Source organism: Protopterus annectens, chromosome 17.part0 (genome assembly GCF_019279795.1).
Source record: "Protopterus annectens isolate FY-2018-M chromosome 17.part0, PAN1.0, whole genome shotgun sequence".
In the NCBI taxonomy this organism is placed as follows: domain Eukaryota; kingdom Metazoa; phylum Chordata; order Ceratodontiformes; family Protopteridae; genus Protopterus; species Protopterus annectens.
In genome coordinates, this window is record NC_056751.1 from 337,345,913 (window position 1) to 337,373,485 (window position 27,573).

The 27,573-nt window shown below is 39.1% G+C and overlaps 1 protein-coding gene across 7 annotated transcripts in view; it reads right to left on the reverse strand.

Annotated features, from left to right (window-relative positions):
• DAGLA (diacylglycerol lipase alpha) overlaps window positions 1–27,573 on the reverse strand; it is a 2,305,179-nt gene that overhangs the window by 124,268 nt on the left and 2,153,338 nt on the right. For all 7 annotated transcript variants that reach the window (XM_044059505.1, XM_044059506.1, XM_044059501.1 and 4 more), the window contains one exon: window positions 14,530–14,598. In XM_044059505.1, coding sequence (XP_043915440.1) covers window positions 14,530–14,598 — 69 coding nt within the window. The remainder of the gene's footprint in view (window positions 1–14,529; window positions 14,599–27,573) is intronic.

The following is a 27,573-nucleotide window of genomic DNA, read 5'->3' on the forward strand; positions in this document are numbered from 1 at the left end:
ACATAGTTGAGGATGACATTCAAGTGAGAGAAGAGTAAAACAAAAAACGAAGGAAAGAGATGAACTTCTTCTAGGTGATTAATTACTTAGATATTTTATGATTTTTTAAGTAGTTAATAACACTGAAGTTTCCATTCATAATACACAGAAGTATGAAGTATGTTGATGAACAACCACATTATAGTAAGGCACAGCTACAAGCGTCTAGTGTGTTTGCTTGACTGCATTAAAAGACCCATGTATCTTTGTACATTCCTGAGCTAGTGTAGTGAATTTTTTTTTTTTTTTTACTGGAACCTACACATCTCCCAAGATGCCTTGATGCTTATATGTTTTGCTGGGGTCTCTCTGGTTAGGTCCTACATGCATCTGCTGTGGGATTCTTGCTCTTAAGTTTCCACACCTATTTAATACATACTTTTAAAGCAGATGTGTCCAACCTGCGGCCCGCGGGCCGCATGCGGCCCTCAGACCTCTTCCATGCGGCCCCCGACCTCTAACTGCAACATTGATATACGCATGCCCCAAAACACTTTTTTTGTTTTGTGCTTTTCACATCCATAACCTATAACTCTGTCGGTACGCATGCACCAAAGCACCATTCTAGTTTTGATTTTTTTGTGCCAAAGAAGGATCTGTGTGTTCCCGCTGTTATTTTGTGCCAAAGAATCATTGTGTGTTCTCGCTGAAGAGGGACTCTTGTATGGATTTGCCGTCATTGTCTTTGAAAGGGACAGCATTTACCTGTGTTAATAGGTAAGTACGGAGGGAGTGAATGAGTGAGTACATGCATGAAAGCAGAATGCTTGTGCATGTGAAAGTAGAAGAAGAGTGTGAGAGAGTGTGAGAGAGTGCGTATGCGCGCGTGTGTGCACGAGTGTGTGTGTGCATATGCGCATGACAGAGAGACACATGCACAAAGAGGCTAATGATGATCAATCTACCTACTGAACACAAATAAGTTAGCTCACAAATATATCGTTCATTAAAAGTACACTTTCATTAAATTGTGGCTTTCCTGACAGAGTGTTGTATTGAATATGAAATCATACCTCTCAACTGTATGGATTTTCGCTTCATCTTTCAATTTTTATCTTTTTCTTAGAAAATAAAATTAGTCATCCAAGGTAATGCAGTTCCAGGGAGTAAGAATAAGACAGCAGCCTAAGGTTAATGGGTCAGTAGTGGATTGACTTTGTGGGACTGTAGCATATAAAGTGGGTCTATATTAGACCACCGAACACTTAGGTAAGCGAACAGTGATTAATCAACCCCATGTAAGCGAAAGCTTACAAAACCGAACTGTCAGGTAGTTATTTCAGGAAGTGAGCTATGCTGTAGCAGTGAGACTGAATGTGAGCCACAGCTGCTTGTGGGTACTGATGTTCACTTGGACAGGGTAACTGCAAAGGTAGAGGTGAGTAGTAGTGCCCCCACACCCCCCTACTTATATATACCAACTCCGAGACCGCACTATAGTGTCGAAAATGGCAAAGTACCGAAGTGGCCAAGATAATTCTTTCCCAGGGAAAGAATTCGCTTACATGCCGCTTCGATATTTTGCAGTTTCGGTTTTGTCAGTTCGACCAAGACACATTCGAAAACATGCATCTTCGGTCTGCTGATAGGAACCCTATAATGTTGAATTGTTTTTTTCTGACAAAAAAGCGCCCAGTACTGTTTTGTCATTGGTGGGTTCTAAGCAGTGGCAGATTGGACAACAATAAGTATAGCTTTGGTGGATCATCAGAACTGGCAAATCAGGTGGGCACAATGTCATTTTTTAAATGTTGGGGGTTTTAATGTGTATGTGTGTGTTTGTGTGTTGGGAGGGCTGCAACTGTAGATGATTATTAAAGACAGAGACCTACGGACTGTGGAGAATGTTTTGTTTCAATACCTGATACTTTGATACTAGGCATGCCAAAAGTAGATTTGTTAAGATATAGCTTCTTGTCATTTGCAGTGGATGGATATTTACATTTGATGGACAGTGCTAGCAGTATGAGTGTGGTCCTGTAGGGATTTGGAGGATGCCAAGTCTACCACTGCCAATGTCTTGTAAAGTGACCTGGAAATGGAGATTGGGATGTTACTGAAAAAATACAGTAAGTGGACTTAGAAATATAGTTAAATTAAACAAAGTGCACTTGCAATTTGCAGGCCATTATTTAATTTATTTCAGGTAGTCCAGATCCTGGTAGATTGTATCCCATTAGACTTAGTTAGGGAGAGTTATCATTCCTGGGAAATAAGCAGCCCTAGTTTCAGTGAAAGCTATGTGGTTGTTTGCAGGTAGTAAGTTGCAGGATGTGGATGCACTGTGTTTTATTTATTATTTTTAATGCATCTGTCCTTTCAAAGCATGGTTTTCTTTGTTGCAAAAGAAGGCAGGATTGAATGAGCCATATGCTTACCTGACAATGATGGGAAAGAAAGATAAGTGATGTATAATGTCTGCAGCTACAGTTGTTTCAATGGTGTCTGTGATGCATAACTATTTTTGGGCCTGTGTCCCACATTTATTTGTCCTTTTCTCCAGATTTCTTGCTCTAAGGTTGAGAGGTATGGTTCCATATCAAATCAGAAGGTTGTATTTACCTTGGAAGACTTTTCAGCATAATTAAGAGAAACAGAGCCTTTTTAATATCTTTGCTTATTTCCAGTATAAACTGCCATGCAACCTTGCAAATAACCTTCTTATTAAACTACGTTAATTCTTTTGGAATTGACAGGTATGCTTCATTGGTTCGGACGCAAGCATAGAGTGCTAATGTGACAGCTCAGTAAACTGTCAGTCTGTGAATAACTTCTGTACAAATTCAAATGTCTGAATGTCAAATGGCTTTAGATTGGAGGGAAGTTATATGTTTACTCCAGTATGTAGTATGATCTTGAAGAGTTTATAGATTTCTTATTGATTTACTTTTTACTGAGCAGTTGTTTGCTAATTTATTGATGGTCCTTTTGGTGGTGGGAAATTAGTTGGATGAGTCCATCTCTAGTATGATTTTTTTTCAGATATTTTTACTTCCAGGCAATTTCATTCTGTGAGTGTGTGTCGTGTGATTACTGAGGTTGCCTATTTTAGAAGTAGGAGCTCCTTGTGTGTGTGTGTGTGTGTGTGTGTGTGTGTGTGTGTGTAAGAGAGAAGAGAGAGAGAGAGAGATTTAATATGTATACTTAATATATTTTTGCAAATGGAATTCTTAGTTAAATAGGCCCCTCTTCTTGGGCAAGTAGACTTGAGTAACCAATATTACATCTTAGCCATCCAGCTAGGAAAGTTTAGTATGTGGAGCAAGCTAGAGATTAAATTTATAGGGGCCAGTGAGAGGCAGAAGAGAGCAAAAAGCTTTTTAGTTTGTTTGGATAACTAAGTGAACTTAGTCCTTTGACCTTTTCTGTCAGAAATGTTTGTAGTCTTTCTTTTGGCAGGGTGTTTTATGAAGGCACACGCCAAAAGGGGCTTTGCACTCAGTAAGGCTCTTATAAAGGAAGAATTCAGGGATGTTATGACCACCTGATCCCTGGATGAGACCACTAATGAGGTGGGCCATGTAAAAAGCTTTCCGTACAACGGAGACAACATGGTGGTCAAAAGTTAGGTTTCTATAAACCTGGGTGTCCAAGCACCTCACAACTGATTGCGTGCTTACAACATTGTTATTAATGTGATAATTTGTGAGGGCATCACTCTCCCCAAGGGGATGATGATGCATTTTTGGCATTTAGCTTGAGGCCATGTTTCCGGCACCAGTCATTTGTTTGGGTGAGACCCTCTTGTAGCTTATTTAGAATTGTTTTAAGTCAGTAATGTGAATTCTTTACTTTATTGCAAATTTGTTGGTTTATTTTTGTGGATTATAGTATTGTAGGACTGCTAATATTGACATTTTAAGTAGTTGGACTGCTGGAGTGGTTTTCCCAGTGAGAAATGCTAGTGCTGTAGTGAATATCTGTTTATTTGTCAATATATTATTTTATATATATATATATATATATATATATATATATATATATATATATATATATATATATATATATATATATACACACACAGACACACACAGACACACACAGACACACACACACAGACACACACAGACACACACACACAGACACACACAGACACACACAGACACACATATATATATATATATATATATATATATATATATATATATATATTAACTAAGATGTTAGAGTTAACTGTGAGATTAGAGAATTAGAGAATTAGAATTTTAAGGCAAATATTAGGCATTTATTACATTTATTCATTGTTTGAATGCACCTACAGTACAGCCAGGTCATCGACTTTGGTCACCCGCGGCAGCAAAAGAGTTAACTATATGATATATTTTATGTGCGGCCCCAAGACAATTTCTGTTCACTCAATGCGGCCCTGGCAAGCCAAAAGGTTGGACAACCCTGTTTTAAAGTAAATACACATCAGGCTTGTTAAAAATCCAGGGGTTTCAGAGCATGCCAGCACTATTCACCTATGTTACACTGATAAACTCAAACAAATGTGAAACATATCTGGAGGTAGTAGAGTCTGATTTGTTTGCCTGAGTGCTTTATTAAAGTCCTGTGTCACATTGTGCATTATCCATGAACCAATGTGCTGGAATATTTTTTAAGGGAAACTATATCTGTCCCATGATGATGTCTTGAAAAAGGAAAGTTTTCCAATATCTTTGAACAGATGTTTTGGTTTTGTCAGGGTCTTCCTGATACCGCTCAACCTCTTAGAGCAAAAAAATCTGGACAACGCCTAAAATGATGGGGGGACAAATAGGGACAGATTTTAAATATTACTCTTACAAACTTAGAAAGATGATAGAATAATAGGTTTTGCATTAGCATTAATCTTCTGAAGGATGTGGAGTCTTAAATTCAAATGTTTGCCATTATTTAATGACTTCAATCCTCAGCTATTTGCCAGAAAAGTACAGATTTTAAGAGGAACACACCAAAAATAGGAGGCAAAAATCTGGACATTCTGCAAAAAATCTGTACAGTTGAGAGGTATGAAAAGAACAAAACTCCCATAGCAGATGCAACTTAATTTAATATCAATCCCTAATGTGAAAAATAACAAATAATAAGAAATAAACCCGTGATAGTATTTACAAACTGCTGACTGCACTAGCTGATAGCATTTTTACATTATTTTTAAGAATCATTTTAAGCTATACTGCTAAGTTAGAAATGGTAATCTGTTTGCAGCTGATGTGCTTTACTGATGCAGAGGGTTACCAAGAAATGCGGAACAAGAAAAAGATCCTTACATAGATAAACTGTAGTGTTAAATGACTGTTACTACATGGATCTTGGTGCTTCCATACACTACGAGATGTTATGTGTCATGTACCGCTAATGGAATGCATATGGTATGAAAATAAAAAGACAAGCTGAATATTGTTTTAACATTTATGTTCAAAGAGAACTTTGAACTGAGGTAAATGTCAAATGCCAAATATGAACACAGAATGGAAACCGGTTGATCTGGAAGAGGATTTGTGCAAGTTTTAGAGCAAATGATGAATTGCTTAACAGCTGGTTTGGCAACTAAAACCCCATTCCACATGACAATCTGTGTGCTGATATTTTGGCCTAGGAACAAGCTAGTTCTGGTAACAAAAAGCTGCTTAGGAAATGATAATGGTGGTGGTTTGTTTTCACTTCTTGTAAGTAGCACAGAATCAGCTGAAAAGTAGCTGCCCTTCTTACACTCAGTGATCAAGGAATGTACTTATGACATGAAGTGGTTTAAGTAAAATAAAATGTAGTTGTGTAACTTGATTGTGAAAATGTCGACATTTCTACAGACACATCTGACTTGCTGTCATGAGTGCATTACTAAAGTCCTGTGTCTCTCTGTACATTCAAGAGCAGGTGTGCGAACCACATTTAGATTCAGGTGAAATCTGCATACATCTCATAATAGTTTCATAAAAGGTAGCTTGCTAATACTTATGTTCAGATGTTTTACTTTTGCCAAGGTCTATATGGTTAGATTTTATCTGCATTTGTTCTTAGGCTTTTGCTCATTTAAATATGATGGATTACTACAGTTTTTAACATCACGTGGAACGGGATTTTTGATACTTCTTAGGAAATGTTTATGCCTGAAGCTGTACTAAGGCTGTCTCGTTAAAGATGATTCTTTGGCAATGATGGCTTCGGAATGTAAGTACTCTGTGTGTTCTTGTGTGTGCCCATGGAGTGCAGGAGATAATATGTGAGTGGTTTACTACCACATAGTCGCTTGCACTTTGTGCGATTAGCATATGTTCGAACCGAAATTAGCATATCCAGAAATGCGAGTGCCTCAATGTCGAAACTTGCAATAGCAAACATTCACTGTTGTAAGGGTCGACATTGTGGTGCAGATTGCACTAAAGTGGGGATCGGGAAATGTACCCTTTCCCTCAATGTAGTGTGATCCTGGAGTTTGTATATATAAGAAAGGGGGTGTGGGGGGGTGCAGGGGAGCTTGCCCCCCTGCAAAATGTGTTTTTCAATGTTGGACGGATGTGACCGTTTTAGTAAAGTCGACATGTTCGACATTCGACTTTACTGAAATGCTTAGATCGGCATTTACTATGTTCAATGTTCTGATTTCCGAACATCTTGCTCGGACATCTTAACACTCGAACACAGTGAATTTGAGTATGTGATAGTAAACCATGTGAGTAAGGGGATGAGGGAGCAGAAAACCTCCTGCTATCCATACCTGTTGATCACTTCAACTACTGTGCCTTAAAATAGTAAAAGTAAACCATCAATACTCAGATAAGGAGAAACAAGACAAGACTACCTCCCTGCCATATGTAACATCTGGGAAGAAAATAGAAACAGAACTACAAAAATATACTCAGTGGTCTATGCATGGCACAAAGTTAAAATGTTTCAACATGGATGAAAACTACCTTATATTTTTTTTCAGTCACGAACTCCTCAAAGAAAGAAAGTGTCAGCATCTATGAAACTATTTATTTTTTTCTGAAAAGATGGCAAAGTACATATATTTTAAAAACAGACAGGGCCACAAAACAAGAAGAACCATATGCAGCAAAAAGAATGCTGCAGCACTGTAATAAAACAAAGCAGTTGTGCTCTTTTGTTTTCTTCTTAATTCAACACAAAAGTACATATATATAAATTTATTTACTGAACAAATATCAGTAAAGATGCAAAATGCTAAGAAAAAAACACGATGACAATCTTTACCTACTGCACTGTGCACATAATAAAGTAAAACATATATAATAAGTTTCCGAATTTTATACAATGATGTCAAAAAAAATGAATCATTCTAATTAATGAAGATGGAAAGGAGGATAGTGTCATGGATGGAAAAGGACCAAAAGTCACTGAAGTGTTTGGCATTACAGTCAGATCACTGAGACACTACTGCAGGTAAAGGAGAATTCTCAGATGAAAAAAAAATCCTTCACAGGAAATTCAGTGTGCAAAATATTATGTCCAAAAGCAACTGCATTCACAATAACTATTGTACACATACCTCTCAATCAGGGATGCCCCTGTTTTTGAGAGAATTTTTAGCTCTGTCCCTCTTAGTCCCTCCTAAAATTGGTGACTTTTGGAGAAAAGGTAGTGAATTACACTTAATTAATAACGACAATAATTTAGAGTTATTTACTTCTTTTACTTTAGAAAATGTATATTAATCCACATTCTTTTAATCTATCAATATTTCAAGATAACTATTAATATTTTGAAAGTGTCCATGACTATTTCTGGATTTGTTCCTGATTTTCTCGAGATTTGTCCATGATTGGTCGAGAGCTATTATGTTATATACCAAGCTGATAAGTATAATTTTTTGCACTTGATCTGTTTCAGCGATAGTTAAAACTGTACTGCATTTATTTATTTGCTTCATTGTTTATTGCTGGCCTCTGTCTGTCTGCAGTTTGTTTCTCAGGGTTAGTTCATTAGCTAGTTTCACAATGGGGGTTGCTCTGCATTCTGTGGAGTCAGCCCACCTAAGGTGTTAGCTACTGGCCAACACCTCTGTGTTTATCTGATTGCCTAAGGGTCTATTTTCTCCATTGTACTTCTGGTACAAAGACTTACATTTCTGTGCATTTGGGCTCAGTAGCAGAGCTGATATAGCAGAGGTAAGTGCCTGGCTGTATTTGATTCTATAACCATCTGGATATACCAAGCCGATATAAGTATACTTTGTTTTGCACTTGATCTGTTTCAGTGATAGTTAACACAACTGTACTGCATTTATTTATTTGCTTCACTGTTTACTGCTGGTCTCTGTCTATCTGCACTTTGTTTGTTTTGCCCACCCTGCCACCCATGTGTTGTTTTACTCTTAAACTTGGTGGCTTTGGAATTGCCCGTCTCTGCTGTAAATTCGCATCTCATTTGCTCACTCAACTGAGTACAGTGAGATCATTTGGGAAGGACTACCCCCTTGCTTCTTTGATTTTGAACTCTCCTCCCAGTGCCATCTCATCAGCTCAGTTTACTGAGTACAGAGAGAGCATTTGGGAAGGCAAACCACCTTACTTTCTTTTAATATTCAACTATCTTCTGTTTCCTCCCTCTCCACCTAAAAAAAAATTACACTTTATTCAGCTGCTTTTACTGTAATTGTGTTCTTCCTAATTTATTACGTTATTTTTCCTTGCTGCATGCTCTTACAAGTGTTCAAGTGCTTTTATTCCACTGCATTTACAACTACTTGTTAGTAGCTTGATTAAATTTATCTGTTATTCTAAGCATCTTAGTTTTTTCAGGCCAGTTACTTTACATTTAAGAAGGTTTTTGTGGTCTACACTCTTGTGGACAAACCCTTATCAAAGCCCTCTCTCCATAAGTCCACCCAAGTATTCAAATCACTATGTCTGGACAACTCCCATCAGTTTCTCCTGCCAGCCTGGTCGACATGGGCATACTGAGACAGTGTAGCAACTGCCTCATGTTTACTGACAGCCCTCTTCTCCTAGCACATAATTCTTCTACTTGCGAGAAAATGCATCTACATCAGTAACCTGAAATCCACGCTCTCTCGCGCCATAGTCAGTACTCTTGGCAAAGAGGAGATTGACAGCACAAATAACACACCACTCACATCACATAGCCAAGCACAACACACACCCACCTATGCAGAGGTTCTCAATAAAAAGTTACCTAAACAGCAGACACCACCAAAACACACTCAGAAACATTCCAAACACAACACCAAACACATCACATACAGCAGACAACACACCAGTGTCTCACAAACACAGCCCATAAGGCAAAACAACACACCAGCGCAGCCCACAAGGCATAACAATAAACCAAACATACATCATTGCCGACTCAATTGCGAGATACACCGATGTCCCCATCACCAGGCTCGACAAGGAGAAGGTCAGGGTCAGTTGTCTGTCTGGTGCCAGAATCTGCCACGTCACCAATGCACTTAATTGTCTCCACAGCAACTACAAGTATGACTCTGTCATTGTCCATGTCGGTGTAAATGACTTGAGATGCACCTCCCTGGACTATATGAAGAGACATGATTGAGCTCTCAGAGAATGTGTCCCAGGCAGGTATGATCCTAGCCCTAAGAAGCATCCTACCTTCACCAAGAATTATACCACAATACCAACAAAAAATAACTGATTTCAACAATTGACTTACATTTCTGGTGTCATTCCAAGGGGATCCATTATCTGTCTGCCTGGGATGACATGGTTGATAGGCCTCGATGCTTTGCCAGAGATGGCCTCCACCTGTCACCCCTGGGATTCCAGATCCTGGCCAATGCTCTTGCCCCCCACAATTGTGCCTTTTTTAGGCAATGTCGCAAAGACAAATCCTCTAACTTAAAAGATCTGTCAAAAAGCAAATTGAAGGTCATGCTGCTTAACGTTAGGAGCCTTAACCTGAAAATGCACTCACTGGAGGCTCTCCTTGCACTGGAAGATGCTGTCTGTGTGGTCACGGAAACTTGGTTCGTGGCTGCAGAGAGCACCCCTGCCTTACCAGGCTATACCTCATTCCACACATTCTGACCCCAAAATGAGGTTGGGAAGACTAAGGGTGGTGGAGTCTCTACCTTCATTAAGGACAGGCACATCTCCAGACTGCTTTGCCAGCATGATGCACTGGAACTACTCTAGCTGCAACTGACAGTTGGCAAGACACCCATCCAAGTTATTAGACCCCCCCCCTCCATGACTCAGGACACCCACTCCTCCTACCTGGATCTACTTGCCTCCATCAAGATACACCCTAACACCCTGATCCTTGGTGACTTAAACTACCCCACCATAGACTGGGTGAACTATTCCTGCATTAATGCACTCACCCAATGATTCCTTAACTTCATCAGTTCTAATGCACTAGACCAGCTCGTCTCATCCCCCACAAGGGGAGACAACATTTTGGACTTGCTTCTCACCAACATGAGTGACCACTGCCATTGCCTGCTCCAATCTACTCTCTGCCCTATGCTATGCCTCTCCTGTACTTACTAACTTAAATAAAACTGAACTTAAACTCTCTAGCTGCTACAATCACATAGCTAGATTTGCCACTGGCCTGCCCTAAAGAACACATCACTGTATAAACCTAAGTAATCTTGGATGGCTAGAGCTACCCAGACTGTTTCAGTATAACCAACTTATATTGGCTCAAAGTACTCAAACAACCTGAAAATACTCTAGCAGTAAAAGACATTATCTATATCCACCTTAACCTCAGATCACTATGCTCATCTAATAGAATTGTAGTACAAACTATCAAACCCAACAACTCAGCTGGGGACACCCTCTTCGCCAATTATGTTGGCAAAATTTGGAACTCTCTACCTGCTGACTTTACCCTATAAACATCTTTATCTCGATTCAAGAAATATCTCAAGCAGTATTTCATGTCTCAGTGGTTATGTCCATGCTCCAAGCCTGGCTAAATGTATAGCTTCTCTTGTATACCAATGCTATTTTTGTAACTCAAATGTCTTGTGCTATTTTTATTAAGCTATATAATATGTTTGAGTCCATGTATAACTGATACTCATCAACAGACTTTGTAACTTGTGATACATGTGTGCTTTGTTAAGATTTTTTGTGTAACTTCCTTCGGAGCTTTTCTCCCGGGTCTCCGCTGAAAATGGAAATGTATCCAGTTGGGCTATCCCGGTCAACAAATGTAAAATAAAATAAATAAATAAAATAAATGTTCTTCCCTGGTGAGATCAGATCATCGGTCTGTCTCATTCAAAGATTCTATCCCACCCAACCACCCCCCAGCCGTAATCAGGCTAAAACATCTCAAAAACAGACTACAACCTCCTAAAGGAGGGTATCAGTAGCGTCAAACCACCGCCCCCCTCAGAAGATGCACACAACTATGCTGAACAGTATGCCAATGCAATGTACAAGCACCTGTACAACAGTATGGACTCAGCCATACCCAACAGAACTAAAACCTGCCCAGGAAACATAAGTCTGTCTGGTGGACATCCTCTATCAACAGGCTTTACAACAAAAGGAAGAAACTGTTGTCCAGGGGTAAAAAGGAATACATTTCAAATTGGAAAAACTCACTCCTTAGCCTCAACAAGCAATTAAATCACTAGTGAAAATCTCCAAAGCCAATTGTGAATTGAAACTAGCCTCAAAACAAATGAAGACCACAAAGCCTTTTTCAATTATGCCAGAAACCTCCATTGCAAAGCCCAGGTTTGCTCTGAATTAGTACTTAACAGTATCATTTGCACTGACCCTGTTGACTTAGCCAACCTGCTAGCAGATGGGTTCAGTGCAAACGTCATCCCCCTGCCCCCCAAGGCCCTTTCAAGATCCCGGATACCTGTCCCGTACCTCACATCTCCATAGATGAAGTGTTAAAGGCCCTATCCAAGGCAAAGAACACAGCTTCTATGGGACATGAGAGTATCCCAGATATTATTCTGCACCATCTCCATAAGAACTAGCTTTGCCACTGAGCACCCTATTCAATCACAGTCTAAATACAAGCTTCATTCCAGCAAAGTGGAGAACTGACACTGTCATCCCCTTACACAAAGGTGGTGCCACTACTGACCCTAGAAACTATCGACTCATTAGCTTGACAAGTCTGATCTGTAAAGCCATGGAACGTATTATTATGAATCTCATAAACAAGGACAAAAGCAATCTCCAAGCACTTGACCCCACCCAGTTCAGATTCGTCAAGGGCAGTTCTTGAATGTTGAACCTGGCTGACTTCTCTGAGACTGTCACCAAGGCCCTGGATGAGGGAAAGTCAGTACATACAGCTTACCTTGACTTGGCCAAGGCCTTTGACATAATCCTCCACTCAGGCATCATCAAAAAGCTAACATGACTTGGCATAAAGCCCTATCTCATCAGGTGGGTGGCCAACTGGCTCACCGACAGGACCCACAAGGTCAAAATAGGCATCTCCACCTCCAATAGCAGACCTGTCACTAGTGGAGCTCCCCAGGCATCTGTCCTGGGACCCCTACTATTTGGCATCTACTTCTCAGAGATCCAAGCAAAGACAAAAGGCCTGTGGCTGACCAAGATTGCGGACGACTGTAAGTTGGGTGCTGTCACTGACTCCCCAAATGATGTTAACATACTGCTAGAGGGTCTCACAGTAACTAATGACTGGTGCCAAAGTCATGACCGCAAGTTAAATGCAAAAAAGTGCATCATCATACCATTCAGCAAAACATGGCCCCTACTGATTACCACAGCAACAGCAGCCCATTAACTACACAAACTGTGGTGAGAGATCTGGGTACTCATGATGACAAGAATCTCACATTTGACCAGTATGCAGCGGCAGTGGTCAGAAAAGCCTTTTATTTGGTTCATCTCATAAGTAAAGGGATTGCATCCAGAAAAAAGGAGGTTATTAATTCTCTGTACTCCTCCCTCATTAGACCAATAATTGAGTACAACGCCCCATTTGGTATGTACCTCTCAAAACATTGGAACCAACTGGAAAGGCCACAGAAATACCTCATAAAGAGAATCCATGGCCTCCAATACCTGCCCTATGTGAAGAGGCTCAAATCACTATCACTTTACTTGTTATCGTATAGATTGCTCAGGGGTGATCTGTGTCTCGCCTACAAAGCAATCTTGGACCCTGACCTACTAGAGATGCTCCATATCCACAAGTCTAACTTCTTGTGCGTTACCCGCTTGAAAGGCCTGAATCTAAAATGTGACATCAACAAAACCTGCTGGAGGGATAGGTTTGTCTCCCCGAGGCTGCCCTGTTTCTGGAATAGACTTCCCATACACGTCAAACAGAGTGCCTCGCTGACCCTCTTTAAGCGCAACTTTGATTAGTGGATGGGAAACCACAAATTTGTTCCAGGGATTCCACCTGTGTTCCCTCATTGACAAGGGCAACAAGTGCTGACTGAGGTTTCTTTTTTGGGATAAACTCTTGGCTAGGCTTGTAAGGCCCCAGGGCCATTAGCCTAGTAACCTCCTATGATAATGAAACAAAAACTATAAGTTGCCATTCCAAATATTGCATCATACTGCTGCACGCAGAGAATGTTTGATGCACAAATATGTACTATAATCCCTATAATTTTTATTTTTAACTCACTGTTTTTAATGACAGTATAATGTTACTTATAAAGTATACAAGCTCTCCTGGTTTACCAGGTATCAAGCCTGTTGCTACACCCATCTTCCGAAGAAGGCAATGTGTTTTTTGCCTTTTTGGAAACCCAAACATGTGGAGTGGTATGTTAAGACAAAATACCTTTTTTCAATAGAAAATAGGGTATTTTTATTATTCCTCAATATATCCTAACTTGGCATTTTAGTTTCACAAGATAAGAACTAGTTGAAGTTAAAAGAGGACCTGAGCCAGGTGTTTTGGCATAGTATACTTAATTCCAGAATGAAGTCCCATCTCCAGAAGTGTACTCCTTCCCATTCTTGAGAAAGTGTTTTTCTGGACAACATAATTTTCAATACCGAAAACGCCAGAATTATAAAAAAGAAAAGAAAAAACACTTAACAGAATCTATAACCATAAACCATGTCAGATACACTAAGTTTTTTTTACTTAAACGTCTAGCACATCTCACCAAAGAAAATAAAATTATTTTTAAAATGTGCATGCCATGTCAAATGCCTGGTGTTTTACAGTCATTTTTAAAAATGCCTTTACTTGTGCACAACTAATTATCAATTTCAAAGCCTTGCCAGGAATATCAGACAGGGTGGTAACAGATTTCTTCTATGGCATATACAACAGTTGATAGGCATACAAAGCTTGGTTGCCTCTGACTTGATTACAGTGCAGAAGTTGTACTTACACTGCCTAACATGCAAAAAACAGTGAATGAACTTACTAGAGATGGGCAACTTAGATGGAGTTGGTGCTCCAACATTCACCCCACTTTTAATGTTTAAATTTGTTGTTGCTCAACACTAAATAAAATAACCTAACAATGCTATGAAGAGGAATCCTTTGGCAATACTAAAGTAGAGATGTGTTTTCACTTACCTGGGTACAAGATCCTTTCCTAGAACCACAGATGTCACAAACTCTTTTGAGTACTCCATTGCATCCTCACTGAAAATGTGGAAGAAAAAAATGCCAGCAAAGGAAAACAAGTTACATATTAGTTACATTTTTAATTAAGTGCTCTTTTGAATAGATTTATAAGCACTCTGTGGTGGTGGCATATGACAATGAATTTGCAAAGTACATATTTTTTTTATAATTTCAGTTCTATTCCTCACAACTAACTTTGTAATGCAGCTCACAGCCGGAAGCCAATTAATTTACTTCTTTAGCTAGCAAGTACAGGCAAGCGGCTGCTGACTGTTGTATTTTATATAATACAATGCATGTTAGTACCAACCTTTGTAAGCATAAAATGTCATTGTGGACATATTCACACACATGCAGCAGTGCATTCAGAACTCACAAGAAAATATTAGGCATTGTTCCTTGTTCTGGTAATAAATGTGTAAATACTGCATGAATCACATCCATATCTTGCCTGTAACTGCCAATTTTTCTGTTTATTGATGAAATAAAGAATAACAGACTACTATAATATATATTACCATGAAACATTCTGCCATTTTACTATAAACATGCACGTATAACGTATACATTTATAAATCACGTGGTTCTAGCCTTGGTTAGAATCAAAATTATCAGGAACATCTAAGGGGCAAAGAGGACTGACAGATGGAGACAATAAAACATAAGCTTTAGTCAACGTAGACAAGAGGACTTTTGAGTAACAAGATGTTCACTCAAACCCTTGCTGCTTTGCCCTGTTACCCTCAGTACTGATCAGCTAAACTTGTTATTCATAGCACTGAAATGAGTTTAAAGCAATAATTGTCCACATTTATTTTATTTATTATTTTTGTTTTGCTGATCAGGTGAACCTCAATAGGTCTGTTAGGACTAACCTAGTCAACAAAGCATAAAAAATAAATAAAAATAAATGCAGTTACTGTTCTGAAATCATTTCAGGATCACAGGTAACATTTTCCCACAATTATTCTGAAAGAGCACTAACAAGCAGCCTAACCTTTCTACTGCATGACTTGTAATAGTAATATCACCCTAAAATGCAGACAATTGTTCCGTAACAACCCATATCTCTCAAGTAAATTTCATTATGAAGTGCAGTCCTTATTTTGAGTCTTAAAAGTGCCATGTACTTCACTGTTCCACAATGACAGTCTGTCACACATTCAGTGTTAACATTTTTTTTAAATTAATGATCATGGCATATAATACTGAGTTACATTAATTCATCAAAGTCACTTTTTACATATGCAAAGTAACACATTTAACCATCCTGTGAGCTTCCTAGTTGAAGCTAGTAAGTCATTAATAAGTATTCCATGTTTTGTTATATGTTCCATATGACATGTAGTGTTCCACATTTTCAAGAAAGAAAGTCAAGGGCTATGATGTAACCTGCTGTCCTACACTAACACTGATCCAGGAGTATGCTCACGCATGTATGCCTTATGCTCAAAGATAATAAACCTATATACTAATAATACCATCTGTGAGAGGTGTAAACACGTAATTAATCTGATGGTTTCCCTCTAATGCTTTAACTTTCCTTGTGAGCTTCATACATGTGATGCTCCTTTAATTTATCCAAAATGTCTTATGCTCAGGCTGTAAAAACTATCACTCCTACAGCCTCCTGGAAATACGAAGATTAAGTCTCAGCAAAAATCAGACCACTCATCCATCTTGTGCATTCGTCCCATAGAGAGTCACTTTGAGCAAAAACATTCCAAAACTATCATTTTGAACTGGAATGTTGAGCATTTCATCCCACTCGGACATGTACTGGATCCTCCTGGAATGACACCAGCTATTCAACTAATTAATGAAGCCAGTTCTCTTTTCTTTGTATCTAGGCATCTTTCAATTACGCAGACATGGATGTTTTCCAAATGCAGGAGTGCCACGTATAATTTAGTGACATATCAAAATTAATTTATGAATGTACCTTCCCAAACCTTAACACAGCAGGGGGATTCACTAATGAATTCTACACCCATTTAGAAAAATGCATATAAATACTTTGTAGTGATAAGGAGTGCCTTTGTGGGAAATTCAAAAAGAAACCACCCTGGTGGCCCACTACCATAAATAAACTATAAAGAAAAAGAAATAAACTCCTTTTAAATTATTTAGTAAACCCAAAAACATCTCAACACTAATATCAAAAGCAGTAAAAAAAAAAAAAAAAAAACTGAAGAACACTATCAGATCCACTAAATAAACCCGTGACCTTAGGCTGGCCTGTGAAGTCAAACATTTTTATAAATCCTTCGTTAGCTATGTTAGAAAAGTAAAAAGCAATATCTTCCATTTCTCAGAACTTATTCATCATAGTGAACTTTCTATTATGATACAACTGACACTGTCAATATACTTGCAAATTAATTTAGTATCAACTTCACCCCAGAAGCTCCAAAATATCTTAATCTCCCAATTATTTCTAAAGATCAGAATATCTGATGCCCTTAATCTCTCAATTACTTCTAAAGATCATTTACTGAAAGTGCTAACCAATACCAAAAGCACTTCCTCCACTGGACCTGATAATATAGCTGGTTGCTTAATTAATAGTGCATTAAATACGCCCTTGCAGGCACACTTCTCAAACTGTTTAACTTAACTACTGGTTTTGTCCCTAATGAGTGGTGCACAAAAGTGGTGGTGTGCTGTCCCCATAAGGGTGGCCTTAGAACCAACCCAGGTAATTACAGATCTATCAGCCTTACAAGCCTCAACTGCAAAGCCATGGAATGTATTTTAACTTATCTCATAAACTGTTATATCAAGAATCTTGTTGGACTTGACTCCCAACAGTTTGGTTTTGTACAGGCCTCCCTATTTAATCTTGTAAATTTCTTTGAAACAGTCAGGCTATAAACGGTTGCCATGCAGTGTGTGCTGCATATCTTGACCTGGCTATTGCCTTTGACATCATTCCCTGAGCTGACATCATACAAAACTAAGGGTTTTAAAAATAGACCCACATGTGATAAGATGGAAATCAAACTGGCTAAAGGACAGAACCCATACAGTATGAATTGCAGGTGCTTCATCAGAGTGTGCCCAGTGGTGTCTCTCAGGGCTCAGTACTGGAACCCCTTCCTTTCATTATTTAATTCTCAGATCCTCAAGCAGAGAGCTAAGACCACTGGCTAACAAAGTTTGCAAGACAGTTGTAAACTGGGGGTTAAGTCACCCTATGGATGACAAACTCTCCATAATGAGCTTACCCCTAGTAAAGTCTTAGTATACTACAGAAATGTTTCAAATGAAATGCTACAAAGTGTAGTATCATCACTTTTGGTAGACAAACATCTTACCTCCTCTCACCATACTGTTCAGACAACACACCTCTATAAAATGAAAATATAGTTAGGGACCCAGGTACCTGGGCTGATAGCTCCATCTCTATTGACTATAATGTGAAATGGCTGTCAAGCAATCCTTTCATTTAGCCCAACTAATAGCCAAAGGAATATCATCAAGGTCTAAAGAGGTAAATCACATTCTTATTCTCAGCATTGATCAGGCCAACTATAAAGTACAGCTCCATCTTTGGGATGCATCTCACTAAACTTATCAAACAGGTAGGAAGACTCCAAAGGTGCCCAACCAAAAAGATCCCAAACATGAAGTCCCTGAGGTACTGAGAGAGACTAGAATCTCTATCCCTTTATTGTGTCTTACAGACTTTTGAGAGAAGATCTCTGTCTCACTTACAGTGCCATTAGAGACCTGATTGTCTTGGACCTCCTGTTTCTCTTTAAGTCCAATATCTCCAGCAATATTAGAATGACTGAAATAAATCTTCATCAACAGATAAATAAAACATGGTGGAGGGATATGTTTATAACCCAGTTCCTCCCAAAATTCTGGAATAAATTTCCCCTGCATACTAAGCAGTCTGCACATATTCCTTTAAACATAAACTAGATAACTGGATGAGTATCCACAAATATGCTCCAGAATTGAGAGGTAAGGCCCTTCTGGAGAAATGAGGTGCTGCCTGAGGGGGGAGGGTACTTGCAAGGTCTGAGCAGTCATGACATTCTGTGGCCTTGGAATATCTATGGATCTGTGAGTAAGCCATGCACCTAACCAGTGGTACCAGTACTGAGTATGTGGGGTTAGGTTCACCTGGGAAAATAATATCTACTGTAAACCAGGTCATATGAGATAAACGTAGTAAAACCATTATCATAATCTACTGTTTCACTTGACTGCCATGTCTGCTAAAACACACTTAATTCCAAACATTTTATACCAGCATTCTGGACCTATTTTGAGTAACATGACCTGAATATCATGTTAGAAATGATGCATTATTTCTGTTCTAATGAAGACCTACTATCTTTGTTACCTTATTCCTGATCATAGGAAAAAAACAGTCTCCATACTGAATTCAAAAGGAAGTGTTCAAACAGTCATTTTGGAATTTTAAAAGAATCCCAGAATGCAACCATTCCAGATTTATAGCTGTTATAACAGAAATGCTGAAATGAACTGCACAGTAAAGTGCAGCAACTATAAAAAGTGGATTTCTGTCCAAAAAATGAATGGCAGAAACCAAACCATTTTCCTAGCACTTGAAGTCAAGTACAGCAGCAAAAGAGTTTTAAAGTGTACAGAGAGGTACAAGAGAATGTGCTCAGGAATATTTACTTCCAATGGTTCCACGATGGTTGTAAATATGAGCACTGGATTTTTCAAACATGCCTGCACTTCATAGGGGAAATTATTCTCCCTCAAGGTATAGCAATTTTAAATTGGGAGTGAGAAGGCATAGGCCAACTAGGCAGCCGCCTAGGGCGCCGCTCTAGCAGGGGCACCTTTCCGGTATTTATTTGGTGTAGGTAGACCAGGATGGGGGCACTAGGTGGTGTGGAGAGGAGTGTGGTAGAGCCCTTTAGCCTAGGGCACCAGTTGACCTAAGGCCGCTCCTGTGAGAAGGTGAAGGAAAGTAGCCTAGAGAAAAAGAAAATTTTAACCTACTGCACAGATGCCCTTTTCATCTGTTTTTCCTCTCCAAAATGGGACTGACAATGCTTTCCACTCACAGTGCCCCTATACCCAGATATTATTAAGTATGCTTTCTACATCCCAGGTAATTCATAAAATTAATATATTTCTTTTTATAGCATGCCATAAGTATGAGAATGAGAAGAGGTAGGAGAAAATATCTTGCATGCTTTCAAAAAATATGCTACAAATGTGCATAACTGCAATCCCTAATAAGAAAAATAAATTAGTCTAGACATAGACAGTCCAGGAAAAAAGCAAGAGTTTAGAATTCTACTCTGCTGCCTCTTTCTAAAATAACAAACAATTTTCACAGGCTGCACTTGAATTGCATATAGTAGACTGCCTGTTGAGTATTCAGTCTATTAGGGAAACCGTTCTGCTCAGCATACATTCTAAAGATTTACTGTCCAGGTCTACTGTGATTCAGGACAGGGATATACTACTCTTCATTATACAATCACTGTCCATTAATATTTAAAAATGAGTTTGCTGATTGGTCAGCCCAACCAGCGTGCCTGTTGTAAATCAAGCATAAACCAACAGCAAAAGTCCGGTCACTAAAGTATCATTGAGCATCTGAACTTTCCTTTTCACATAAGCATAAACTTTTCTCAATCGTTTTACATGTTCCAGTTGTTTGCAAGCTACTAAGTGAGCTGTGATTAATCTACCTACAAGAAAAAATCAAATATAAAAAAAAAACCTGATTTTTCTTGTATGTAGAAGATTGGAGCTGACATAGTAGCTTCTGAACAACTTCAATATGCAAAACTACTGAAACAATGAACACCATGAAACACCAAAAAGCACTACCATACCGCTCAACCTCTAAGTGCAAGAAATTTGGACAAAGCCTGACATAATTGAGGGACAAACACCTAAAAATAGGGACGCATTTTAAATATTGCTCTTATAGACTTACCAACTTGCTAGAATAACCGGATCTGATTTCGCACATATTTCCTAAATGAAAAGAAGTCTGAAACTCAAATGCATGTCATTATTTAGTGACTTTAATCCTTATATTACCCAGTAACTTCTCAGAGGAACACAAATTTTATGAAGACCAAATCTATGAGGCAATAATCTGGATAGCTGAGAGTCATAATCATGATGTGAGCTGTTGCAATTGAGTGACAGTATACTAAACTACTTTCCCAGCTTAAGCACTGTACATACACTGCGCATTTGCAGGAAAGTATAAATACAAAAAAGTTATACTTAAGTGTTCACATCTAACTTAATTGTGTAATTATTAGAAAAAGCATGACTACAGAGGCAACACTACTAACCACACCCTCCTTTTCACTACATGCATGGTCACACACTTTACACTTCAACAATATTAACTCAAAGAAAAACAGTTACAGCCCCAATAAACATTTAAAATAACCACAACCCAGGCATTTTATCAACTAATATCTGAAAGTATTTACAGTTTCAAAAACAAAATAATAAATACACAAATCTAAACAAATCAGAAGCAGTATAAAAGAAACTACATTAGCAAAACGTAGAAAAAGCTTTAAAAATGATATTTACTCATATAATTATCTTCTTATATCTTTAGAAAAAAATAATAATAAATTGTTTTTAAATTAAAACAAACAAGTGGAAGAATACAAAATAAAACAGAAACCTAAATAACAACATAAACACAACACAAAACTAACACCACTATATAAGAGCAATAACCCACAGCTAGGTGAGGGTAATGTTGGATTTACCCATGGTGGCTTTCTTTGGTCATTCGGACTTCGCCCTCATGACCAAACCATTCCAACTGTGGGTAAATCTAGCATTACCCACACGTGGATACGGGTTATTGCTGTGATGCCCCACCACTGGTGCAGTAATCAAAGAGCCTCAATCCTCACCACTGGCAATAGTGGGGGATGTACACCCTGGGAGGATGACAGATACACACACATTATTTCCAGATGCAGCTCTCTGTATCAAGTGTAATTTCCCTTAAGAGCACATAGATACCACAGTCAGTCTGAGGGTGCTTTCTCTCCCTTTCTCTAGATCCCCAGCAAGACTCCTCATTGGCACAGCCATAGAGTTGAGATCTTAGCTTGAGTGACCAAACAAAGGCCTCCAGCACCCTCTCTGTCTAACCAATGCTTTGTGTCCCTGCCCAAGTAGCTGACACACACACACACACACACACACACACACACACACACACACACACACACACGGGAAAGGCTGGCACAGGTTTACTAGCTATGCCCCCTTCTGCCCAGACTATAAGGTAGTTATTACTGCCACCGGTCACTCCTTATCAGCTACTTTAAGGCCCTTAACAAAGGGTATCCAATCTTACTGTGTAATGTTACTATCAATACAAATGGTAGTTTGACCAAAAGCAATGCTATTAGGAGTGGTCCACAATGTCACCAAATAAGTATGCAAGTACTCTCAGAACTTAAATATGTCTCACAAATATCAGTCACAATGATAGGTTTAAATATATTTAATAATAAATAATAAAAGAACAAGAAAATACTCAGTAAATAATCACAGTTACATCAGAGTTCAAAATCACCGGAAATCCTTAAAACAACATTGCAGAACAGTCTCAAATAAACACAGAAAACATCTAAGCTATACTTCGCTATATTTCTGACTGAATCTAAGAGAATTTACTGTACCCTAGTTAACTTACTTACAGAACAACAAGCAGGCAGATGTGGGGAGTGGATGTTCTTGTCAGGTCAAAGACAAAATATAGAATGCTCTCTCTCTCTCTCTCAGAGAGTTCTTAAATTAATATCAAATATTACTGCTGAGTTAGCTTGCAGGATGACATCACTTCTTGTCATCTGCCTTTAGTTCCCAAGCTAAACCACCATTGCTAAAAAGTGCCAGCATTTAGCATCTCCCTATGAAAGATACATAGCCCTAAGATCTTTGCAGCTGCTGGAAGACATAAAACAATAAAACACTTACAAGACAATGCAGACAGTTCCCTAGTTTTAGACATCATGTCTCCTTGCTACATTGAAACCATGTTTTATGGCAGAATTATATAAAAAAAAAAAAGAATTTCAACTATTTTTCTGACGTTTTGCAAGTTAACCTTCTATCTTCCAGTTTCCACTGTTATAATATATTCATTCACACAGTGTACATATATTTATGTTCTTTTCCAGTAGGGTACACTGTGGATACATCTTTAAGCTCAGTACTTTACAAACCCTTTCAACACACACTTCTGTACCAGCAGTTTGATATACAGACAACATACAGTTCTAATACATTTGTAACACAAGCATATGAATTATGTTGATATTCACAAATGACATATAATTATTTACAAAATTCCAGCTAGCTGTGCTGGCAGTACCTCCTTTTATCACAATTGCTATAACATTCTTCATTACCAATACAAAGATGGGTGATCATGAAGGAGGGTTTCTCATCCTCACACTATCAGGTAGATCTTTGCCAAGACGGAAAGGTGAATCAAATGTAACACTTCATCATTGCTGTGCAGTGCAGATGATTCATCCACCACCTTTTTTGTTATCTCATGTGTAACATATACAGTGGTATGAGCTTTCATCTCCCTCTTTTTGTTCACAAAGATGCTTACAAGTCTTAGTGATGAGTTTAGGTGTAAGATATCTTAGAGATGGTTTTATCTTTGATCATTTTTTTCTTACTATATCTTTCTGTTTTAGTAGCTTTTCTTTCATCTCATTCTGCCATATCTCCTAACATGTTAAAAATTCTCCCTTTTGTCTACAAATGGCTTTTGACACAGAAGGTTCTAAAGGTAACTATGTTATTAAATGATTTCTGACTGTTGATTTTGACTACATGACTCGATCATATCTGATGCTCCCAATATCATAGGATATCACCTTTAACATATGAATTTCACTTTAACTCGATCATAAGTATCATGACCACTAATCATAATATGCGATTAACAGACTTACAAAAGTATTGATCTAGGGTTCTTCATAAATACCACCCAAATGTGATCCTCAATTTTCTGGCTGAAGTCCTTGAGAAGGCAGCTCCAACCCAGCTAGCTTCTTACCTACCTTCATAATGCCATTTCTTATTCTCAGCACAGGTGTTTTCCACAAGAAGATTAGTACTTACTCTGCCTGGTTTTCCTCTACAATGACCTATAAAAAGCTATGAGTTTTTTCTACTGGTATTTAACATCTGCAAAGCAGACACTCTCAGTAACAGGTTATTAATTTGATACCCTCCAATTTTTCTTGAAGTGCAAACATGAAAGAAAGTTGTTAGCAAAATTCGTAACAGCCATTTCATGTAGAAGTTCTTCAAACTAACATCTCAGAATGGATCTTTGCGAATTTTCAAATATGAATCACCTTCTGTCATTAAGGACTATTAATTCCTTATTCGATAACTTGGTTACATAACAAGTTGCTGATTCCACTTTCTCCCCATAAACCTTTAGTCTGCCCATGCTTGGCAGTCTACCAAATGTCTACTTACAAAAGCTAGTAAAACCTAGTCTCTGATACATGGAGCTGCTCCTGACTCGTCTTACCCTCTCAAGAAGTGAGTAGTAGCGCTAAAGAATCTTGGTTATTTAAAGTATGATGGAGTCAGCTCCAATACATCCCCTTCAACTTTGGCATCCATGTTAACAATGACAATGCAAACATTAATGTCAAGGCTGGACTTTTAACTCAAGTTGCCTTTTCCATTACACTGCAGGATATACTAGCTGTTATAAAGGCTCTATCTTCATTGGACTCATCTGTGTGATACCAATTTTACTGTCTTCGTTGAGTTTTCCCACTCTAAATGGCACAATTCTTACATTAATAAATGTAAGTTCACACATCACATTTATCAGATACAGTATAATAAGTCTTTATCACTTTTACAATTTCTCCAAGTCTTTTGGGTTTCTAATACCATGATGGGAATGGACTCCATTCCTAAGCCAAAGTATGATAAAAGTTCATGAAGTTAGTATTGTTTCAATCTTTGATGTCAGCCAGAAGTACTCTTCGCAGCACCCGCAATGTGCCCAGTAATTACTCCTCCTGCAATTCTTATGGGGTTACATGTGTTGGTAATATATCTAAATACTTTTGTAGATTCTTTTATACAAGACTCGTTGCTCCTACTACTACTGGAGCTGTCTGGGTATCTTTGTTCCAAATTGCTCTGGTTTCTGCCTGGAAATCCTGACATTTTATGCTTTGTGGCTCTCATAAGACACTGTAGTCACTGAGTATGGCAATTTCAATGATCAATGCTACATTTATCTTCTTTTCATGGACCATTATTATCTGGTTTTCTAGTATCTATCATTTGAACTGTTGGTAAAGGGTCATCCTATGTGATGCAACCATCATTTTCTATGATGCTTTGTGTCTCATGTTTCCATTGCTTTTCAGCCACTTCAATACCATAATGTTTGCACAATCCCCAGTGCAACATTCTTGCCACATTATTATGGCTTTCAGGATATAGTCCTTCTGCCATTAGTATGTCACAACCAGCAATGAGGTGTGCACTGTTTCTAGTTTGGTTTTACAAAACCTACATTTGTCTGTTTCTCCCACATGTTTAATGGACTTTGTAAACCAGCATGTATGTAGCCCACTATCTTGGCCCGCCAATATTTACCTTTCATCTCCTGGTTTGAATTCGCCTCTCCTTAACCACTCCTGTGTTTGTTCCTGACCAACATGAGGTTCTTCCAGACGTTTTCTATACTAGAAAGTTAAGAAAGTTCAGTTACAGATTTGCTGTTCTGAACTGTTTGGAAGTTTCTAGAAGGCCAGTGCTTGCTTGGACTAAAGGGAAGTCTCTGTGTTCACCAGTGGGAGTGGTTAACACTGAACAGCCTGCCTGTCCCTGGAGGAGTGGTTACTACCTAGAAGCTGTAGTTTTATTGGCCATTTTGGGTCAATTCTAAACTCCTTGATCTCTCTCTCTTAAAACCCTACAACTCTCTTTTTGCGCGGTTTTGCGCACTGAGCAGCGTCGGGCAGCGCCGCCTAAACAGGTTTAAACTATTCCAGGCTCCACAAAGTCTGCTCTTCACTTTTTCCCTTAGAACTGTTCAAACTCTCAAAGTAAGCACTCTATTATCTTTCTAAAGCCCTGCACTTGCTCAGCTCTTATAAGGAAACACTAACCAACTAAAGCACTACACCCTCCTTGTCTTCTCATAAGTATTAGACTCCCAATAGGTCCTTCCTGATCAAGTGAAAAATCAGTTCCCTTCCCTAATCTGATCAGTAAAAAAAAAACAGTTCCCTATACTAATCTGGTATGTCCAAGGGTCAATTTCAAGGTTACTCTCCAGTCCAGCTGGTGAATCTGGGAATTTTGAGGCAATGTTACAATTGCCTTATGTACACAGACAACCCTCTCCTCCTTCCAACAAACTCCTGGCACAGTCAGTCAGGAGGAAAAGGTAACCACTCACACCACAAATCCAGTCTCACACAGACCTATTGCATCTGCATACCCAACACAAATGCACAAAAACATACTCGGAGGCTCTAAATAAAAATCTGCCTAAACAGCAAAGACCTCCTAAGCAGATATCCAAGCAACAGCCACCCCTCAACAATACCACAAATCACATATCTCACAAAATCAGTGTGCCTCACAGTCACAGCCCATAAGGCCAAACAACTCACCGAATACACTTGTTATAGGGGACTCTATTGTCCGGCACACTGACGTCCCACTCACCAGACTGAACAAGGAGAAGGTCACTGTAAGCTGCCTGTCAGGTGCCAGGATCCACCACATAACGCAAGCACTCAAGTCACTCCAAAGCAAGTACAAGTATGACTCTGTCATTGTCCATGCTGGTGTGAATGACCTAAGATGTACCTCCCTGTACTACATGAAAAGAGACATAGAGGCGCTCTCTGACCATGTAGCCCAGGCTGGTATGTCCCTGACCTTGAGTAGCATCTTGCCCTCACCAAGAATGATGCCACAGTATAAAGACAAAATGATCAGTTTCAACAATTGGCTAAAGTATTGGTGTCATTCAAAGGGGATCCAGTGTCTATCAGCCTGGGATGACATGCTCGACAAGCCACGTTGCTTCGCTAGGGACGGCTTGCACCTGTCACCCTTAGGCTTTTGTATACTGGCCAAGGCTCTTGCCACCCCCATAGTGCCTTTTTTAGGCAAGGCTCAAAGGACAAACCCACCTCCATAGACAACCCAAAGATAAAAAAACTAAAGGTAATGCTACTCAATGCCAGAAGTCTAAACCTCAAGATGCATGCACTCGGGACTCTCCTCAGTATGGAGAAAATCGATGTCTGTGCAGTAACAGAAACCTGGTTCAAGGCTCCTGAGAGCACCCCAGCACTACCAGGTTATAACTCATACCATGCGTTTCGGCTCCAAAACTCAGACCGAAGCACAAAAGGAGGGGGAGTATCTATATTCATCAAAGATACCTACACCTCCAGGTTAGTGGCACTGCACGAAGCATCGGAAACCATCCATGTGCAACTAACAGCGGGCAAAATTGCCTTTCAGTTTGTAGCCTGCTACAGAACACCCTCCCTATTACAGGAACCCCACTTGGCATTCCTGAGAACACTGGAGAATATGAAGGTCTCTCCAAACACTATGTTATTGGGTGACTTCAACTACCCAAACATTGACTGGGAAAACTACTCAAGCCCAAACACCCTCGCCCAACGGTTCCTTGAATTTATAAACTCTAATGCAATGGAACAACTGGTCACCACTCCCACAAGAGGAAACATATTGGACCTGGTCATCACCAACATGGGGACTCTATGTTCCACACCAGAGGTAAATCCCTCATTGGTAAGATCAGACCATAAACAAATTTCCCTGGACATCCATATCCCGTCCCCACCCCCAGCCAAGGAAATCACTGTAAAAATCTCCAAAGCCAACTTTGCACTTCTCAAGACTGAGGTGGAATCCTTCAAAGCCCCTGGGCCAGAGGATAATACA